The sequence below is a fragment of the Pungitius pungitius genome, chromosome 21 (genome assembly GCF_949316345.1).
Source record: "Pungitius pungitius chromosome 21, fPunPun2.1, whole genome shotgun sequence".
NCBI lineage: Eukaryota > Metazoa > Chordata > Actinopteri > Perciformes > Gasterosteidae > Pungitius > Pungitius pungitius.
The window spans coordinates 11833253-11854580 of NC_084920.1; the positions used below are offsets into that span (position 1 = coordinate 11833253).

Here is a 21328-nt window from a genome sequence, read left to right on the forward strand (position 1 = left end):
CTGCTGTTAGGCGCTGGGCAGGTAGGAGATAAGAGATAGTAGAGGTTTAGGCAGCAGAAGTTGCACCATCCTTTTGCTTTTCTCCATCAGCTCCTAAAACAATCCCTGGCTATACTCTCTATATGTTCCCTAGATAGTTGATTTGTCCGTCTTTTCGTTTAACATAAACTAATTCTCACACCAGACTGGTCAAATAACAAAACTGGGTCAGTGGTCCCAGCCTTCAACTATATGTATGTCCCTCTTGCTTCACTTTTGGGTGTGAGCGGAGACAGCGTGTCGGTTCCTGCTTGCTACATGCACAGTTTATTTTAAAATTAACCTCAGTCTTGACAGGAAGTGGAAAGCCACACAGGAACCAATAACTGACGCGATATGCAGAGTGTACATGAGTGTACAACAAGTCACTTCACCAGAACGTTAACGAGTCAGGTGACTCACGACTGGCGCTTACTCTTCAGTCCGGCACGTGTCATCTTGTTTCGACCCATCCGCCTCACTTCCCCTCCCACGCGGTGTGCTCCATCACTCAGTGAGGCGGGTGGGCTTACGTCGCAGTCAGCCCTGACCAACCCGTCGTTCATCCAGGAGTCCAGAGTGATAACAGCTTCTCGCCGCGGCTGGAAACGAGCTGAATGAGAGCAGTTGCACTGAACCAAAACACTCAAATTGGAGTGCTGTACAGGCAAAATCATGAGCTAAAAGTGGCTTAAATTAAAGGTAAACTGCTGTAATGGGTGAGAGGTCTCTGAGGGTCGTCCCTAGCAGCAACCCCTTGAACAGGGAAGTAAAGTAATGAGTAAATAGGTGAAGAAATGAGGCCATCTGCACAGGTTTATTGTAAACTACTTTTTATAACTGCTTCTGAGTGGTGGAGTGCACTCCGACATACATAGATCACATGCTACGAAATGGAAACTGGGCCAAAACACGTCATAGATAGCCTGAGCTCCAACAGTACAAAGAGTTATAATAACATATTTTTATCCAACTTACATTTCTTAAGTTTGAGATGGTTTCCAAGGGTTTAGCTTCAGATTTAAAGCTATAGGCAAGGAGCCCTTTGAGGCCTCTTTTGAATTAGAAAGCACACTGGAAAAACCAATGAAATTGTGGAAATCTGAGGATTCTTTAGGGCTACACTCTTTTGTACTCTCTAAGTTGATTTTAATAAAACAATTTGACAGTATGATCTTTTTTAGGCTAATGCATTTAATCATGAAATGCTTTCTGTGAAGAAACAGCACAACACTTTATTTCATTACAAATTCCCCTTCAAGTGGGGAAAGGGCTTAGGAAGAGCTGACTAAGTATGGTAAAAAGATTTTTGATGACTCCATGATGTAAAAAATGGAATCACGTTAGCATTATCCAGATGTAATATCTCTCCAGTTTGCGTTCTTACGTATTAACAGGCATGTAAGTACAGCCGTCCTGGTGTTCACATGTCAAACTAGACTGAAGTTGGGCTACTTTTTTATTCCTTTTCTTTCCAGTGGGTAGACATCGCCCCCTTGTGGAGTGTTTATTAGTCCAGAGGTTACCTGCTGAGTGGTGCTCACCACGTGATGTACATGTGTCAGTGGAGCAGTTGCCCGACAAAGAGGGGAAACAAATGACAAACACCTAAATGGCTGAGACCATCTTTATCTTTCCAGTAGCACAACTAAAAAAACTATATTGAAAATTGTGTGACAAAAACCGTAACTGGCCATGTTATTGAAGTGGGGAAACAGATATGGGTTTTCCTGAGACGAAACCCGAGGGGACCACTGGCCGCCCAGTTGACCTTTCACCCCGATGGCGACTTCGCGAGGGTCTCAGTCATCGTGCAAATCACTCCGCCTGTCCTTCGACGCTGTATGTCATTGGAATCCGCCTCTTCGGGATGTTCGGATTGGCTGAGAAGGCTCAAGGCGGGCTGTGGCTGAGTAAACAAAGGTCATTGGAACATGTACCTTTTGATGCAAATTTGTATTCCTCGGTTGACGAAATGCAGAAGCTAGAAAGTGTTTTTCTGTTTCTGCTGTTAGAAAATGTTAATGTTCATGGACAAAATCATTAAATTTGATTGTTTATCATTATTATCTCAGTACTATAGTTATTGACCAGTGTTTACCTCTGAAGGCTTCTTCATGCTACAATCTGTAGAAGAACAGTTTGATATAGTTACACAGTGATGTGGATTTTCTATAAAAACACCTAGACATATTTTTTCTAACTTTACAATATGATGTGAGAAATAGAAATGTAGAACAATGTCAGGATCCGGGTCTCTCCCTCTCTCTCCCCCTCTGCCATACACATTCACTGACACACTCATTTACCCATTAGTCTCACCTTAGCGCACACACCCACTTCTCACGTAGTCTTCCCATCCACCTGCCGCTCATTCCAATCAGTGCCCGCCCCGTTTGCTGTTACACCTGTTTCTCGTCATGTCTAATCACCCTGTCTATATCTTGCATGTGTTCCCTTTGTGTCTTGTCGGATTGTTATTGTAAGTCGAGTTCTTGCCTTGCCCAGCAGCCTCAAGACCCCGCTGTCTCTTACGTACAGCCTATTCCTGCCCGCCCGGTCTCCAGCGTCGCGCCGCGGAAGCTGCATCCCGTGGGCTCCTGTCGAGCTTCCCTCTTCATGGAGGAGACTTCCCCGTTCGGAGGATTATTTTGTGTTTTGCCTTTTGCTTAGCTGGTCCCTTAGAGGATACATTTTTGTTCTATGTTTTGCCATCGAGCTCGGCTCGTTGTTTCAGTTGATAATTAAAACCCTCATTTCTGTGACTTCCCTCTGCGTGTGGATCCTTTCCGCCAGATACGCACCATCGCGTGACAGAACAATACAAACAGATGAAAGTAGAATTGAGTTGTTCAATAATACGGTCATTAAATAAGGTATATGGCTGTAATCTGATTCATGCTCTTACCTGTGCTGTTGTAACCAATTTGCCTCCTGCAGATGCAGAACTTAACAATAATATATCCAGCAGCTAAGAACAAGCCGATCCCTCCTCCGATGAAAACATACTTCATTTCTGGAGGGAAAACAAACCGGCAGCCATCACATGGCAGTTTGAGAACAAGATGCAATAACATGTAACATCAGAGATCATCCGTTTGGGAAAGGTCAGCTCATCTGCATCCTTCCTGACGTGTGTGTGTGTGTGTGTGTGTGTGTGTTTGTATGAAAGGTGCCGAGGGGGATGTTTGATTTCACAACGTGTTTACTTGGTGTAAGACACAATTCTCAGTCATGGTATCAGGCTCCTTTCTGAAAATCTTATTGCATCACCGATGTTTGCAACTTGAATCCTGAGCGTCTGAGAACCATTGAGTGGGGGGTGGAGGGGGGGTGGGGGGGTCACAGCTGCTCAGCGTGAGCCAATTCTGTTACCACTTCAAACAGACACAGGAAGTCGATCATAAGAATATGAAGCTTCAACTTCAACATTTCCCAGACCAGAGAGCTTGTCTAGATGTTGGGAGCTGACAGGATTCTGAGGTCAACGAAAAGGTTCCACACCAATCTCACCAAAGCACAGCGGCAAAGAAAATTAAGAAAATACCAATCAGAACTATCATTTAAGTCCCCCAAGGGGGAAATTACACAGCCAAATTCTTAGAGTAAATTTTCCAGTGTTAGACAAATGTGTTGAAATCACACTGCAAAAAGTTGATTCAACTGTTACAGAGTCAATTGTACAAAAGAGTTGGAGTCATTATTCAGTGTTGAGATCAGATTCATTTGTGACACTATAAACCCTGGCTGCTCCATGTCCCATGTCAAAGTGTCCCTGAGCCAGACACCTGACCCCTGATTGCTCCCCGGGCTAAAATGTGAAAAGCATGGGTTAAAAATGCAATGAAAAAAAAGTCGCTTTGGATAAAAGCGTCAGCTAAATGACAAGTAATGTATTTAACACTGAGCAGATTTATTTTATTAAGTTAACACTTTTTTTGAGTGTTGATTTAACACTGACAAGATTGGGACAATATAAACACCACCTTAGAGTTAAAATTGAATCTCACAGAGTTAATTTAACTCTCTGAAATCTGCTGTGTACTTGACTTTGAAGATCAAAGCTCGAGGTCGCTGTGACATGGGACCAATTCTCTCTAATGCAATACCACTGGAACGCCTTTGTGATGCCACAAAACGGTCATTTGCCCCCTGGGACAAACTGATTCAAATTTAGGGTTGCTGTGACATCACAATAGACGTGTCAGGCCTTAACTTAAATGATCATAATTAGTTAATGACTGCTTAACACACATGTCTAACAGGATGAAGACATGCAGGGCGGCCTCGCTGCTCTGAAAAGCTCCTTCGTCCACCGGTGTGTAATGGAGAGGTACCACAGGTCCTTCCTTGCTGCTATTGTCTACTCTCATTGGACCACAAAACACCTAAAACACTGCATACTGTGCAGTAACAGTTATATAGTCATTGTCTGTATTCATAATAGTTGTTTTTACTATGTCTCTTGTTTGAAATTAAACTATGGTGCAGTAAATCCTGTGAATTTCCCCGCTGTGGGACTAATAAAAGGTAATCTTATCTTTAAATGATAATGTGTTGAAGAATGATCCCAACCCCCACCAGCTGCTTATTTTATGGGAATTCCTAGATTCACGGAGAAAAGATCATCACCCGTTTATTTACCTATCGAAGAGAAAAGATTACTTGAAAGTTATTATTTTTAATGGTCTCATGACTTCTAAAATGGGTTTTGTGACCCCCATGTAGTCGAGTTGACCAACTCGAGGTTAATATTCCTTGTGCAGTATTTGTTTGACACCAACAAAAGGCGAAAACCCCGGTGCATGAAAGCAGAGCCTTCTGAATGGCCAGATAAGTCCAATAACTCCTGTACATCACTGTAAGCCACCTCTAAATTGTCATGTATTCAGCGTAACGGGTTGACCTACCTGTTTGCTCTGCAGAGGCTGCTCCATCTGCTCTCACGCTCGTCAGCAGGCACTCTGTAACACATTGTGTACGGTGTGAAATACTTTCAGGTCACTAAAAAAAGTCTGTTCAAAAAGACAGGAAGCAGATACCGCTACCACAGGGATGTCGACATCAGATAAAGTGGAGCTCAGTGTAAGGGTTCTGCACAGTACAAAGAGTTGCTCTGTTAATCGGCGGCGAAGTGAAGGCTTCCTGCATGCGTTGTATTCTGCAGCACCTCTGGAGCGAGTGAATGGGCAGTTATCAGCCTCATAGATTGTCTTTTTGTGATCATACAAGTGTTTTTATAAACCTAAACAGGCACTTTAGGTGTTTAAACCGTGAGTTGTTTTGTGTAAATTCAGAACGATTCCTTTTAATGACGATTCTTTTTAATTAATCAGCTATTAATTGCTATGTTGTCAAGATTTGAGCCACCATTCAAGGTTCATGGTGAGGTTAGAGAGGTTAACCTCTGACCTCTGGTTCCTGACTGTACTGTGCTACCTGTGCACACTTTGTTTTAAAAGTGCAAGACATCATCTTAGATAGCTGACTTCAGCAGTAGTTTAGCTTCTTTGTATTCTATTTAGTTTTTTTTAGCTATTACTTACTGAAAAGAGAGATTGACAGAACAGTCATCCATCAATAGTGCTTTTCAGAGACACAACTTTCTTGGCTTAAGCTAAGGTTAGCCTTAGCTAGCCACGGGCTAAACTGTTTTAGCTAAACAGTTGGCCCTGTCACTGTAGTAGAGAACAGTTGTGCAAGTAAGATACATAAACCAGAGTTTAGTCACTGAAGTTTCAGTTGGGTGTGTCATATTCTGTTTTCAAGTCATACATTTCAATCGCACAATAACTTAAGTAAAAATTGTGTCTTAATAACTAAAAGAAAAAGAAGTTTTAGAGGAGTTTGACAATCACTAACAACTGCAAGATGGCCATGCTGACGTTTAATGGTCATTGTACCATCATCATTGGAAGAAATACAATAAATTCACCTGTCATTTCACGACTCTCCACAGCGTGCTTCACACAATCTCATGATTACATCGGTGCATCAGAACAGTAATCAGGAGGCTACATGGTGTGTATCCTACTTACCAGCGATGAGGAGAGCCCTGAGGGCCGCTGACAGACACCCACACGTCTTAAGTGCTCTCATCTCTTGTGGCGTTTCAGCTCAGCTCACGGGCTTTTGAAGAGCTACGAGGGTTTTTTTCCTCTCATTTATAATGACAAGCAGTTTCCTGAGCTTGTGGCTTTCAAAGATTTCACGCCTATTTGATGTTTTTTTCAGCTGCTGTAATGCAAAACCCCTCACATTATAAGGGTGGCTTTTAGCCAATTTTTAACATTGATTGGTGAAAAGTATCCCTACAATCTAAAACATTATATGCGAAGGATCCACAAGCAGCATTAAATGCTTGGAAATGACACTTGTTGACATAGATTGTTAGAAGTAGGTAACCGATGTCGTTTGGATTGTGGGCCATATGTTTCCAAGATCCTAGTGAGATGCAATGGGTCAAGTTCTCAGCCGAAATGAGTCTGGATCCTTTTCATAGTGTGCCAGGCAGGTGTTTTTTTGTCATGTTTACATCTTCACTTCTTCATGCGATGATGATGATGTTGCTGGATTTCCAGCATGCACATGCTCACCTTTGATAGGGCTGCAATATCAAACCTCGGGGGTATCAAGGCACAAAGCAAAATGCAACTTGCTGTGTGATGAAGTCACATTACATTACATAGTTGTCTCTATAAAACCAAAACATGGGACACAGTAAATACATGTGAAAGTTAAAAACATAACACAAAGCTATATTCTACATTACAAGAGGTAAGTTAAAATGTATAAATCTCCGTCTAGCCTTGGAGGATCATCCCGTCTGCCTGTGTGTCCCAGCCCTAGTGGGCCTGAAGGAGCAAGAGCCAGGCCTAATGATGGCTCCATGTGGTTTCACAGTCAACCAGAAGACATGTGTGTGTCAGTCGTTAATGAGCCAAGCAAAGACTGAATCCTCACCCTGGACCATTCTTGGGTGTCTGTTGTATGAATCACCTCCAACTGAAGAAGTGGTCATGGCTTATGAATGAGAATATAAAATGCTCCAATTTTTTTTAATGCAGTGCAACACTGTTGTAATGCTTGCCCTAATTAAAAGACCAGATCAATAATAGTATAGCACATTCCTCTGTTGTCTATCTGTATGCTTGGTAATTTGTATGCTTCAAAATATAGTTATACAGCATCACCCTAAAAGATAAAACATTTGGTAAATGTCTGTACTAAGAAGTTTACGCAATTCTGATTTACAATCACTAATCCGTAAAAGGTTTATTGGTCCGAATTTTGCTTCAATTAGTAATAGAGTATTATAGCATGAGTGTGCTGTTTTGGCTGGGCCAGCTGGCAGGATTTGCTGTGAGAGGGTTGGGAGCAAAAAGAGAGAGGTGATAAATAGGCCGGAGCAGGGGGCTCATAACATGATATTCCCACACTGCTCAGCAAAAACAAAAGTCTGTCCCCCCAAAATAATGCAGGTACTTTTTCCTTTTGCTGAAAGTCAATACCAGACATTATTAAATTCAAACATGCTATTTCAGAAGGAAAAATTAATGTGACTTGTTTGAATGTATAAATCTGTCAAATTTCAGGGGAAAACAGTTTTAAGTGACCTTTTAAACCCAATTTGGGTACTTCAACATTCAATAATCCAAATAACATGAAAATAATTGCCAAACATGAGGTCCATTTTTGAAGAAGATTGTATGAGATATTACCTAGAGAAAGTCAAATACTTGTGTGAGGTTACCAAGTGTGAGAGGCAGGCTATTACCTTCTGAAATACAACATGACAGAAATAGCCTAAATATGGCACCTTGATGGAGCACAGCCACACACTGTGGATGCCGGGGCCATGGAGTTGTTGTTGGAGCAAACACAGATTGTGATTTCATGCTGTCAAATCTAATTTTGTGGCTAATACTCTATTGAACAGGTCATGGTGATGCTATGTACAGCCAGTACATAGTGTCCTCTAATGGTATATACTGCAAGTTGCCATACAGTCAAATAGTATTTATTATATACAAGCTAATGCTTCACATCTGACCTCATCCGTTGACTTTCTCTGACTCACGATGGCTTATGAATCAACATATCTTCCCCCCTACATTGTAGCTTAGTCTCACAGCAACAACAGCTGCATTGGTCCTGAAACTAGACTACCCAGTCCTACACTTTCATGTTGTCGACAGGGCCTTGTAAACAACAAGAATTACCAGAGCCCCGCTAAGGTCAGGAGACAAACACCCACATCCAGCAACCAATCTCCACCTTAGGGACTATCGGCTTGATGTCTGTGATGCAAGGGGCTATATCAGTTTGTCTCCCTGGGTGGCAGAAGACACAAAGTCACAGACTAAATGTTAGCCTATAACTACATCTAGCCTGTGTGTATAGTCCCAACACAGACTCAAAATATTGATGCCTCATCTTCATTGACCTAAAGGGCCTGTCATCTTTCCCAACGTGTCTGAACAGTGAAGAAAGGAGCCTGGGGTTCTCATTGGTTGGTTACAAAAATAACCAATGACCAGTGTTGATTTCATCCAGCCGGCCTTCCATGCCCTGCCACTCGACACCCTCTGGTTATTCCGATGTGAGTTAGCTAGCTGCTCCCTGTGTTGCTGCTCAGTTTGGCCACACCGACTGGTGCGTCTATTTTGGTATCCTTTGAGTTTGCTCTTAGAACGTCGGCCATACCAGTGTTTGAATATGGAGCTAAGGGCTTGAGACACTTGGGTGAGTTGTATTTGTTTCTCCAACTTCAAGAAAAATAGTTTGTTTGCTATGGATGACGACTGGTTGCAGCAGATTTTGTATTGGATTTCTTACGAATGATTTTTCTTTGATATTACTGTTAACATTGGACGGTCAGACTCAGCATGAAAGACACATCATCAAGGTGAGGGAGCAGTGTGATTATGTTGTTGTAAAAAGACATGACAAATATCCCAGTGGACAGATATAAGAAGTTTTCAATTTCTTCTAAACACATAAGTCCAAAAAGACCAACAGGACCCTGCATTGTATTTCTATAAGACAATTACCTATACACATCATTATGTTGTTTTAAACAAATATACACACATCTTTGAGGAAAATATTAAAACTTAATTTCAAATGGTTGCACTTACATACAGTATTGTTAACTGGGCTATATGAGTATAAATACACAAGCAGATGCTGGGAAAGTACCGTGGTAGTCATGAGAGCTGGTAGACTGTTGGCAGCTAAAGTCTCGTGGAAAGCCAAAACATTCTCTAAGTCAGACTAAAGATACAGTAAATAGGCTCTAGTCATTTTACCTGGTTCGTTAGGATCTAAAATAAACAATAAAACAATTGAAGTACAAATAATTTGTCTTATGGATTTTGCAATTGTTATTGCATTTTGTGTTAACAGTAAACATGAACTATTCTCAACAACTGAGATTGCTTTTACATTATACACTTTTAATGTAGAGATACAATCCAAAACAAAACTCTCTTTGAATGACTGTGTTTATATTTGTCTCAACTTATTCTGCTTATATGGAGAGTCATGGTTATGTAGATAGTTGAAGAGTTGAGTTATATGGCGGTGGCTCTGCTCCCAGTTCAAGACATATCAATGGGCTATTCTAAGACCTCACCCAGATAGCTAAAGTGAGCTACAGTAGAGCAGCTGCTGCCAGGGGCTCTGGGACTGATTTCCTCCGATTTGTCATGTAAACCTACAGCAGTGGATGTTATTCCGGAGCTTTGCAGATGCATTTTCTAGACATACTATATATGTATATATTAATGCATTTGAAAGTGACCAATGACCCATTGGTCCCTTTGCACACTACAATAATGCAAATGTTTTATGTGTGTAATTATGTTCATCCACAGCAGGTATGCTGAGTGCTTACAGCTTAAGGCACCATACAGTGCTAAAAATAGTCAAGCGCATGGTTTGGAGTGTTTGTATGCTGCCTGCAATATTACAGCATTGCCAAAGCTGGCATACACAGTGTATGTTAAGGTCATCAGTGCAACTACCGAATTGAAAACGCTTTTAAGTAATCATCAAACAACATTTTCAAGAACTTTTGACCTGTACATAGTTTGGAATGATAACTGCATGCAATGAATGAATGAGTTACCATGGTTATAAAACACGGACACTAACTTCCCTGTTTCCCTTTAGGAAGTTCCCACGTCCCAACAAATTCCTTATGTCGTGCTGAGCCGGATAAAAAGGGTTCTACAGAAATTCAGCAGCTGTAAAAGAGGCAAGACAGGTGATGCACGAGACTGAAAGAAGTTTGTTGACATCATGAGCTGCGTGGAAAAGCGACACATGAGCCATCGCGTGGGAGGCATGCTCCACCATCGCTTCCCCAACGCCTTCACCGACTTGTTCATGGACGAGACTGACCGAGAGGTCAGCACTCTTACCGACAGAGCCTTCCGAAGTCTCTGCGTTGGGGATGAAGCTGTATACAATGACGAGTTGTTGTATGGATACTCACCTTTCAGCTGCCACAAACCTTTGGTAGGGCAGCCGCTTAAAAAGACTCATCACAAGGAATCTAAAACGCAACGGCAAGACAAAACTGACAAAAACTATGCCCAGCCGTGGAAACAACAGGAACAGAAAAACATGTCGTCTTTCCTCAAGGCATTAAGTGCTACAGAGGAAAGCAGCGAGGGGATGTTGATCGCAAATGGCGGTATGACAGACTCTAACGGGGAATCATGGGATAAGTCTGCACTTCGCAGCATCCAAAGAGAGCTATCGGAATTTTCCTCGGATTATCACTCCAATGTCACAGGCGGATATTACGAGAAACATCAACGACACCAATCTGGTGATGGTTCCTTTAACAAAACAGGCAAAGATGCCGCCATTGTCTCTGGGAAACATGGGAAATCCACAATCAAACTAACAAAACTTATCATTAAAAACTTTTTCCTCCACAGTGAGTTTAGTCCTTTCCAAACATGGGGAGACGTTAACCGGTTCCCCTTTGATCGAGACGACTCTTCTATTCTTCCCACAGATAGTATTCCTAAATGGTATGACTTGCCTTTTTACAAGGAGCTTACGGAAGGACACAGAACAGAGAATCCGCATAAAGAGGAGGCGCAGTCTTGCCAGAAAGCAACAGTTGAGCCCCCTCCACCTACTGCTCCTAAACCAATCCCTCCCCCTCCTCCGCCTAAGGTCTTGCCAAAGCCCTCAGCTACTCTGGCTGAGAAGAGGTGCTCATCAGAAAGAGGGGATGGGAGTGCTGCCCCCTGGAGGCGCAACAGGTCCAGGGCAAAAAGTGTGATTCCAGTCAATCAACCTGGGATACCAGCTCAGGAAAACAGTTCACAAACGGTACATGAGAGTCTTTGGTTGGTCAGAAAGGAGCCTAGATCTGTGGAGGTGACGACAGTTGAGGAAGTAAGCTCTTTGGCTTCAACTCCGTTCAGCATCTGCCAGCTGATGACTCCGATCATTCCCTCCAGACAGTCAACGGAAACATCGGAAATTCTCCTAACTGTGCTCTCGCCCTCCTGCCTTGAACTCCCGCTAAGACCACACTCTGAAGCCAAACTCACCCCTGAGCCTGGAGTCAAGCGGGACAGCTACAAATCCCTCGCCTCCAGCATCCTCTTCAACCTCAAAGACAACAGGAAAAGGGTGAAAAGCCGTTACAGCCCTCCTAAATTCAAAACTTTAGAGGTGCTCGACAGTGGTACCCAGTTTCCCCAATCAGATCCTCTGAAATATTCACAAGCTGGCTCCGAAGGCTATGCATCTGGCTTAAGCACTCCTGCCGTTTTTACAGACAGACAGAGAGTGTGCAGTCCGGTATTAGAATTGAATAACACCCCAACTGGTGGTCAAACTAAACATGATAGTGATAGACCTCTTTCAGATGATTATTTGTTATCAAATCTACTGCAAACTAACAAGGCTGCAGGTAGTCTTGATGAGGAAAGTCTCATATCCCCTGTAAGACATTCAAAAATGAGTCCAAGGGCTCGAAAGCAAAACTACCCATCTCTGAATTTGTACAAGAAAGCAAGCCCTGTTGACAGTGATATAAGACATGTATTAGTCCCTCTGAGCGCTGCTGCTCCTAAACGCTTAGACCAACCAACCGAGGCAAATACACGTTCGCCACGCACGCTAAACCAAGACCTCTCTCAAAAAGCTCTGCCCACAAATACCGGGTTTCCAATTTCTTTGAATGTCAAAGAGGACTGTTTGCCCGTAATTCCACCTGATGATGCACATGAAAACGAAGCACTAAATAAACCAGAAAAATCAAAACGATCTGCAAGAGACCATACAGAAAAAGACTTGAAGGGAAAAGATGCTAGTTGCCAACCTATGAGTACAATGTATGTGATCAAAGCCGCCAGGGAAGCAATTAACGCAGCCAAAAATAAAGCTATATATAAAGCTCAGTCAAATAGCGCGAATAAGCCAATTTCAGACCCAGAGGAAGTAAGGGAAAGAGAAGTGTGCAAGAGTTCAACACCAGAAAACAACAATATTTTATCCCAGAGTAGAAAAAAAGCAGAAATGGATAGCAAAAGGGGTAATTTCAAGAAAGTTCCCCCACCAGTTCCGAAGAGAAATTTTGCAAAATCTGATATGCTGCTCTCTCACAACAAAGAGCAAACAAAAAATGGTGACAAACTGTCTAATGGGGGCTCAAAGAAAGCCAATTTAAATTTACCAAGAATTGAAGATGAATTTGACAAGACAGAGGACAAACTCAAACATACGTTTTCTGCCAGACAGAACAACTACATTAAATATCAGAGATACGCAAGGTCGGATGAACAAGAGGAGGAGTTTGAGGAAGGGGATCCGAAAGTGAACCCAATAATAGAGATGGGTGAGGAGACGAGGCCGCACAGAGAAATGAAAGATAGTGAGCATATAATTAATGACCTGAATGCTCTGAAAGAGCTGCAGAGAGCAAGACTTGGCGATCATGTTGTCGACAACGCAAAGAACAAATTAAGCGTTATTAACATCGATGAGGAAGCTAGGGCTAAGAATGATTTGATATCAAGGGAGCTAAGAAATATTAAAAAGGGTATGCTGTCTATGAGAGGGAACACAACATCTAAAAGAGAACTATTTGCACAGAAAGAGAAGGATCAGAGCAAGCAGGCGACTTTTGCAAAAATTGACAGCAACGTCATAGTAAACAAAGCCCTTATAAATGACAATTATGACAGAGCAAAAATGGCACTTGAAGAGATCATCTCAGACAGGCAGAGAAGAAAGAATACATTAACTGAACAGGACCCAATATTTGATGAGAATGCTGATGAAAGGTGTGTAACAAGGGAAGAGCAAAGTAAAAACGCCATGATGGATTCTGTGACAAAAACTAAGGAAAAACAAAATTCCAGATTTATCGCACTAAAAGAGAACGATTTCAAAGAGAGGTTAAATGGTCTGAGAGACCACAATCACATAAGACAGATCCTGTCTCAAAGTGAACCTGGACTGAGTGAGACTCACAGATCAGGTGGTAGGTTAACGTTACCTGGCAATGAAAAAACGTGTGATTCGAGCTATGAATCAGAAGAGATGACTATCGGGTATGCAGAAAGCCAGAAATCTGAAGAAAGTGGAGAAAAGCTGAAGAATGGAATTGAAGACAAGAAGGGCAAGGTTCCTCTTGCTCCTCCTAGGAGTAAAAGGAGAGGAAGTATTAGAAATGGAAGCATTTCTACAGAGACAGATAGTTTGAGAGATGATGTAGAAGGAGATATCTTTAACATAGATGTAAAACATGAAAAAGCTGAGGTAGACTTAACTGAGATATGGGGTACAGTAAATCTTAGAAATAGTGACCTTTCTATGAGAGAGGCCTGTCAAAGTGAAACAAATCAATTTAAAGAAATGTGGGATGTAGTCAACAAGGCCAATTCAAAATCCACCATGTTAACTGATCCAGTTAAATGGGAGTCTGTGTTACATTCAAAAGTCCCACAATCTGACAATAAATTGAGTATATCACCAGAGATTAGAGGAAATGAAAACAAGGCAAATAACTTGCATGCAGATATGAGCCCCACAAAAGCTACGAGCAGCATTTCCTGGGCACAAGAAACACCAAAGGTCAAACAGAAGGGTCCTTTAAAACCAGATAATTTAAACAAAACTCCGGTAACAAATCTTTTAGGGGCAGAAGAACCAGACAAATTGAATAGAGCGATTGAGGAAATGCATGCAAGGGAAGAGGTAAACCCTAGACATATAACATCACCCTTACTCATGGTTAATGGTATCAGCGTCACTCAGAGCCCACCTGATCAAGCCAGCTTGTCTTCAAAATCTTCCTACTTCTCTGTGGAGAGTGCACTGCACAGAAATACAGAGACGGAGTCAAATGTTTACCACTCTCTGGAGAACTTGATTGGAGATTTGGAGGAGGTTGATGAAGAGACGCAGAATATTTCGCGAAACACAAAACAGGTTATCGACGGAATGGAAATGGAATATTATTCTTTGAGTGACCATGAAAGCGAGCCAGAGGTTGTAAAGCATCTGATAAAATCCCCTCAAAAAGAGACTAAGGTACCACACATGGACAGCAAAGACAATGCTAGCAGAGATCAAACATTAGTGCAGGATGAAGAAAATCATACACCGATGTTGCGCTCCAATATTTTCTCACCAACTTTGGGGATCCCTGCCTTGTTCAAAGTCAAAGATAACACTCTCAGTAACAACTTGAGGTTGAAAACTATACAACCGTGGACACCAAGAGGTAGTATTTCAGAATGGGGAGAGGAGGTGCATGAAGTAAAAGACAATGCACAGCTTCCTGTTGCTCATGAACCCGCCACCAGAGGCAGCCCAGCAATCCCAGATGAAATATTCTTACCCAAAGAAAGTCCTTCGAACATTTCATCTCCACTGCTGCAGTCGCCTTCACATCTGCAAAGTGAAAACCCAAAGAAACCACAAGCTGGAGAGTTCCTTGCTGTCCCACAGGAGGAAGACAGATCATCTGTGCTGAGTCCAGCATCTGAAGGAGTGGAGAGCTTAACAGGCAGCACAGCTGACACTACGGTAGAGATGGGAACACATACTGAGGTGTTGAAGGTTCCCAGCGAACGGTCCAGGTCCACCTGCAGTGGTAATGAAAGCCAAACAGGCCCGCCTAAACCACCAGTGGTCTTACCCAAATCGGAAAAGGCTGTTCTCAAAGCTGTTAAGTTGGCAAACAGAAGGATAAAGAAGGAGGAAGCCCAGAAGTCCTTCCAAAAATCATCCCATAGTAGCAGCAAGCACAGAGTCGAGAAACCCAAGAGTGACAAACCTGAGCACAGAAACAGCAGCAGTAAAAATCACAAGAGCAGTGTGAGAAATCACAGAGAAAAATCTGAAGATGGTCATTGTCACAGTGAAAGTCAACAAGGCAAAAACAGCGACGACCAGAGGGAGAAAATACCCTCTGAAAGAAGCAACAACAACAATGAAAGCTACCATCATGATCGAACAGACGGGCGCTATAGGCCTCGACAACAGTGCCATGGTTCTGTGGAGAGCAATAACCAAAACAATGAAGCAATACCCAGTGTTGGAACAGAGAGGCAAGGGCGCAGCAGCAGACGAGACAAGCGAGATCATAGACCCTACAGTAGTGACAGGCTCATCAGCAAGGTACCTGTGTACAAAGCTCAACTCAGCGATGTACCGTCATCTGACCGGCCCTTCCAGCGGTCACAGAGCATCGACCGGTACTTAGGAGACAGAGTGGGGCGCAAGCTCAGCGACGATACGTCTCTAAATGAGAACCTGGATCCAAGGACCCAGCGCATTGAAAAGTCCATCATAGACGAGCTTCAGCAGAGAGGACGAGCCAGAGACAAGACAAGCAGGGACAACATGTTAAGAAGGAGTCACAGTATAGATGCGTATCCTAACCCATCGCCTTCAACACTCTCCCGCCAGTCAAGCCAAATAAGCCACACCAGCCAGCTTTCTCGCCAGTCTAGCTTTGAGCACGCCATTGTTGCGCAGTCCTTTCCCTTGACCCAACGTAAACTCCTGCAGGATCCAGACTCCGGTCAGTACTTCTTTGTAGACATGCCTTTACAAGTCAAGACAAAAACCTTCTTCGATCCTGAAACAGGAAGCTATGTGCAGCTGCCAGTTCAGCCACAAGATGGGGCTCTTCCTCAGGTGTCACCCTTAGAGGTTTTGACCCAACCTCTGGTTGTTTACCACAGCTTTGTCCCGGTGCCCCTGTCTCCCATGGCTCAGAAAGGTGCCATACAAGTAGCTCACATGGAGCCAAATTTGAGGAAAGTGCACTGTGAGGGACATCCTTATCTAGAGCACGTCTATGGCCAACAAGACCACATGTTAGGGGAGTTTCTAGGCACTGAGGAGATGGACTGTCCGAGCTGATACACCATGATGGCTGAAAGGACGTATCTATCCTAAGTGCAGGCTGTGTTGCAAATACCATGTAATTTTGAACGGTGTTGAAGCATTTCAGGTGGGATTTTAAGCATCTGATCTTTGTATTACTTTAGTTGCATTCACTTACACAAAAGCTGCACTGGCTTAAAGAAGCTACTGATGCTTACTGATAGAGGATCATTATTTTGTGAATTAATGACCGTTTTTGCAAATGCTGATTTTCTGTTGGATATGTGTAAGATAATGTGCAATTTTTGGGAAAGACAAAGGACATGGACAATCCATGTACATAATGTATTTAAGTGTAAACATAAGATAAGCCTGAATGTAAATGTGAAATGTGTTGTAAATGCTGAGAGCTTGTTGTATACAACTCAAGAGGGTATTTTTGTCTCCTTTAACAGGTATTGTGTTTTTTGTATTAATACCTGCAAAGTTGGTTTCCTTGAGATTTCTTCCCCCCCTCCCCGGCGGTTTGCAGTCACTTAGGTTACCATTAGTGTTTGAAGAGTCCTTGAATGTGTTTCCTTTTTTTAAATGCAGAGAACGTAAAGGAGAATTGGTTTTGCTAGGTTTTTGCATTGGCATTTTTGTCAACTAGACTAAAGCAGGGCTGTATTGTGTCTGTTATCCATTCCAATAAAATTCAACTGTTGTTACAGACTCTCCTGGTACCTTTTGTTTCACTAAAGGGTGATTCTTTGTTAAATAAATGATGTATTTTTATCAGAATAATTTGAAGTATTGTGATTGGTGAGGCAATTATTATCGAAATAGAAACAAACGTGACATCATTACCATTTTTAAGACAGCAGTATTAACTAAAACAACTTGATTTTGTTGTACAAGGAGAATTTTAGAAAGGTTTAAACTGGAGATATAATTGCCCCTCATCACTCCCTCTGCTAGAACCTCACTAGAATCACAGGAGTGAATAACAAGTGTAATACTTTAATTTACTGATCTGGAGAACTACATGAGTAACAACAGTCTTTGTTGAGTAAGCATACAACTTCTTACGGGGTAGATTATTGTGGTGGAGATGGGTAGGGTGCGAAGAGGATGTCTCTAAATCTTATTTTGAGGCCCTATTCTGCATAAAAACATTTTTGTGTAACTATAAGCTCTCTTTTGTGGATTTGTTAAGTGACAGATCAATACACCTCCAAATATCTTTAGTATATATTAGATATTTAAACTCAAGTGACATCCTCAATCATAGATGATCAACTACTGCATTAGTAATCCATTACTGAGAACAAATTATTTCAAACATTTTCAACATTTCCAATAGTGTTCTACGGGTTTATTGTTGACTTATTACAAGCTTAAGGATAGTTGTTTTATTTCTAAAAATTGTACAATAATAAACATATGCAGGAAAATACGTTGTTTGAATCACCTCCAGCGAACCACCATCTCCCCCTCCCTCATAGTCCAAGTGTTAAAGAGTGCAGGAGATGCAAAGCCAGTCAATGGCAGCCGCAGCTTAGTGCCACCATGTCGTCATACTGCTTCAAAACCACATTCTCCTCATCGTCAAAATATAACAAACTAATGGACTGGAGTCTGTCGGGAACACAGCAGGGGGCTCCCACTTCGTCGCTAGAGAGCTTGAGCGCGTGTATGATGGAGCGCACTGTGGCGTGGTTGGTCGCTCTGAGATTCCCCCCCAGTGGGAAGGGGCAGGAGCCTTTGCAGTGGTAGGCGTTGTATCCCCGCGGAGAGATGATCCAGCCGGACCAGCCGATCTCCTCAAAGTCCACGAAGAGTGGAACCCGCCGGCAGGACTGGGAGCGGCCGTGGGGCAGGAAGCCGGGAGAGGCACGCCGTCTCCGGCTGCGGTGCTCGTGAAGCTCGGATGCTGCTGGTGCCGGTTGGGCTTGTCCTGTAGAAAGAGGAAGGTGTCAACATATGTCACTGGATAGCACTTTACTTTAAGTCCTCCTATTCAGCGTATATTCAGCGTATAAACATGTCATGGATGGTTTATGACACACTGTAATGTGTGGAGCTAATGGAGCTGCTGATTTATTTGGTGGCATATGGGACAGGCATGGGGACGGGATGAGAGGGTGGTACGGTGTTCATTTTAGGACATCCTCTGATCTCAGACTCAAGTGTCAGACTCAAACGAAAGGGCGTCGGGTCTCAGACCAAAAGTTCTCAGACTCTGGTGAAAGGGCTTCAATCTCAAAAAAACCATCTGACTAATCTAAAATGATGAATATATTACTTGCAAACTCACCATATTAGAAGGATGCCAACTCAGTAGAGTTTTTTTTTTTTTGTAGGCCATTTGCGACATATGATGACGTAGTCTACAGCCTACAAAAAAAAAACGTTCTACTGTGTGGGCATCCTTCTAATATGGTGAGTTTGCAAGTCATAATGCATTTTGGACTGGATTTAGAACTCTTAAATACAATTTTAAGTTAGCAAGTACAACTGTCTACTTGTCATTACGACGTTGTTATTTATGTTCCAATGTCAGTGTGTGAGCTAGCGATAAAACTGCTAACGTTAGCTTGAGCAACACGGAGGAAGAATGACGTTGTTTGGTTTGAGAATGACGGAGGAAGAATGCCGCCGTTTGGTTCGACGCCGTTTAGTTCGACGCTGTTTGGTTTGACAGAGTTTTGTTTTAAGAATGACGGAGGTTTTTCTGAGACTGAAGCCCTTTAACCTGAGTCTGAGGACTTTTGGTCTGAGACATGACGCCCTTTCGTTTGAGCCTGACACTTGAGTCCGAGATCTGAGGATGTCCTGAAATCATCAAATAAACATTAACATGAAGATAACATTACGATGCTTATGACCTTGAGAATTTTGCGAGTTATTCCACAAATGCTTGCTTTCTTTTTACTGTTATGGAAACAAGCCTTCATTTCATAGCGCTGCCTTCGATCATTTTTGAATAGATATTGTTTTTGCGGGTCCAACAATACTATGTTGAAAGTAAAATGCCCAAGAAAGTTTCCCCTTACCCAGGTGTGACTGGTTTGATGCTTCTGTCCTCTCATCGTCCGAGAAGATGACCAGGTAGGCATTTGTGTCTGTCAGCTCTCTATTCTGCTTGGAGGAGGACACCAGTGACTGTATCCAGTTCCCAGAGGAGAGTGAGGTCACCACCAGGATGCCATTATTCTCCTGGCTGTTGCGGATCCACTTTGACACCTGACGGTCAGAACAAGATTCACCAGTTCAAACGCTGATCGGTAACACAGCAGAAATGTCTCAAAAGGAGGTACTTCACCGCAATGGAATAAATCTAAACACTTGAATGCAAGAAGTCAAAGTAATGACCAGAAGAAAGGAATTAAACGACAAAGTGTATTACCGTTTGAGTGACATTGAAGACTTCCCATCCTTGTGAGTATAGGGGCACCAATCGTGAGGTGATGAGGTTTCCTCTCCATGGCTTCACTCGGCTGTCCAGCACCTCATACAGATCCACCTGTAGCCACAACACCAAGCTGTTAGTTCACTAAAATGCGTGCATAAAAGGTAACAACCTCAAATAAGAAACACTAAAACGGTGTGATGATTGTTCTTATCTGGTCAGAGTTGTAGAGCATTCTTCAAAAATACTGTACAAATGTCGTATATCAGGAAATGTCATCCAAAAGGTATTTTACCTTGTAGAAATGTGGCCCATACGACTTTCCGAGGAAAAACTTCTGTTTCTTTCGAAACCAACGGAATTCTGCTTTGATCATTCTCTCCTCTCTACCAAACGATGAGAGATTGAAGAAGTGAAACCTCTCTCCGGCGTGACCTGCAGGGAGACGGACATGAAACAAGAAATGAAAAATGTCCCGTGAGCTGCTCAACGGGGATATTACCTGCGCGTAACCGTGCGTAATGGCGAAACATAATTCCGTGGTGTAAACAACGGCTCCCTCTTATCCAAAACATTTCCAAAACCAACGATCACAAAACACGACTCACCTTTATCCTCGAAACTCCGCACTATGTTTCCTTCCAGAATGTCCTTCTGGCTCCTCGGGGTCCCGTCGTGGACTGCCACCGCGTTAAAGAGATCCAACATGAACTGCGGCGCCTTCTTGTGAGGGGCCGCCGCGGCGCGGGGTAAGCCCTTCAGGTGCAACAGCGCGTCCACCTCGTCGCTCGCCTCGTTGGTTGCATCCGACCCGTCCCGGAGCCCCGGACCCCCGCGGTCCAGCGGCACAGCGAAGCATCTCAGCTGGAGAGCGAGGACGAGCCACAAGCGCAAAGCTGCTGTTGTCATTTTTAGCGAGAGGGGACTGAGCTCTACACCTGTGGGACGGGGGGTGATAAGGGCCGCCCCGCTGCCTTTGATGACTGTATGGATGATTGGAGAGTGATTGATGATGGTAGAAAGGCAACACAAAGGCAAGGTGAAAATGACCTGCGAGTCGGCCGTAAAAGATAATACATTAATAAATAGAAGATTTGTAAAGCAAGGTTACAATATGTCAAAGGGCTTTTTTTGCCCTTTGTGTTAGTGTCTGCACCGACTCGTTTTAGCATTTAAATCCATTAAAGAACCACATGCATGTGTTTAATGCATTAAGGCTTTTGACTTTGCCAGGAATATCTATATCAACAAAATAAAACAAAGACTTTTTTTATCCACTGTATTATATAATGCAAAAGGATGACCTTTATGTCAGTTAGAGACAACACAAAATTTTAAGTGCACAGGTCAGCCCACACACAATGACATCCAGCTGATCACTTGCAGAGTCACCAACTGACAAAGAAAAGGCCCAGAGGCTCACACCAAAAATATTAAAATCAGTAATTTTATGGATAAGGAAGCATTGTTTTTAGTGTATTTTACATCCGATATAACACATGGGTCAAGTAAATGCAGGCTGTTGAATAAAACTTTTAA

At 42.8% G+C, this 21328-nt stretch overlaps 2 protein-coding genes across 3 annotated transcripts; one reads left to right on the plus strand and one right to left on the minus strand.

Annotated features, from left to right (window-relative positions):
• The first annotated feature begins 8628 nt into the window (after positions 1–8628).
• On the plus strand, positions 8629–17102 carry LOC134107899 (uncharacterized). 2 transcript variants are annotated; one of them, XM_062560209.1, is made up of 2 exons: positions 8629–8763; positions 10195–17102. In XM_062560209.1, the coding sequence occupies exon 2, from the start codon at positions 10324–10326 to the stop codon at positions 16429–16431; it is 6108 nt and encodes a 2035-aa protein (XP_062416193.1). In that variant the 5' UTR covers positions 8629–8763; positions 10195–10323; the 3' UTR covers positions 16432–17102. The 2 variants fall into 2 exon arrangements, with proteins under 2 accessions (XP_062416193.1, XP_062416194.1); XM_062560210.1 differs by having other exon boundaries at positions 8691–8926.
• Positions 17103–17918: 816 nt separating this feature from the next.
• On the minus strand, positions 17919–20698 carry LOC119213302 (bone morphogenetic protein 2-like). The gene is made up of 5 exons (XM_037464514.2): positions 20398–20698; positions 20085–20224; positions 19787–19903; positions 19434–19623; positions 17919–18334 (listed from the first exon to the last, which is right to left on the minus strand). Exons 1-5 carry the CDS (start codon positions 20696–20698, stop codon positions 17919–17921), a joined length of 1164 nt encoding a protein of 387 aa, XP_037320411.2.
• Between the last annotated feature and the right edge of the window lie 630 nt (positions 20699–21328).

Bases quoted from the DNA above. Each gene is read 5' to 3' on its own strand.
- LOC134107899 (XM_062560209.1), top strand. From the start codon at position 10,324: ATGAGCTGCGTGGAAAAGCGACACATGAGCCATCGCGTGGGAGGCATG.
- LOC119213302 (XM_037464514.2), bottom strand. From the start codon at position 20,698: ATGACAACAGCAGCTTTGCGCTTGTGGCTCGTCCTCGCTCTCCAGCTG. The intron at 19,904-20,084 runs GTAAAATACCTT...TTGTGGCTACAG, and splicing joins ATGGGCCACATTTCTACAAG to GTGGATCTGTATGAGGTGCT. The intron at 19,624-19,786 runs GTAATACACTTT...TCTGACCGTCAG, and splicing joins TCTTCAATGTCACTCAAACG to GTGTCAAAGTGGATCCGCAA.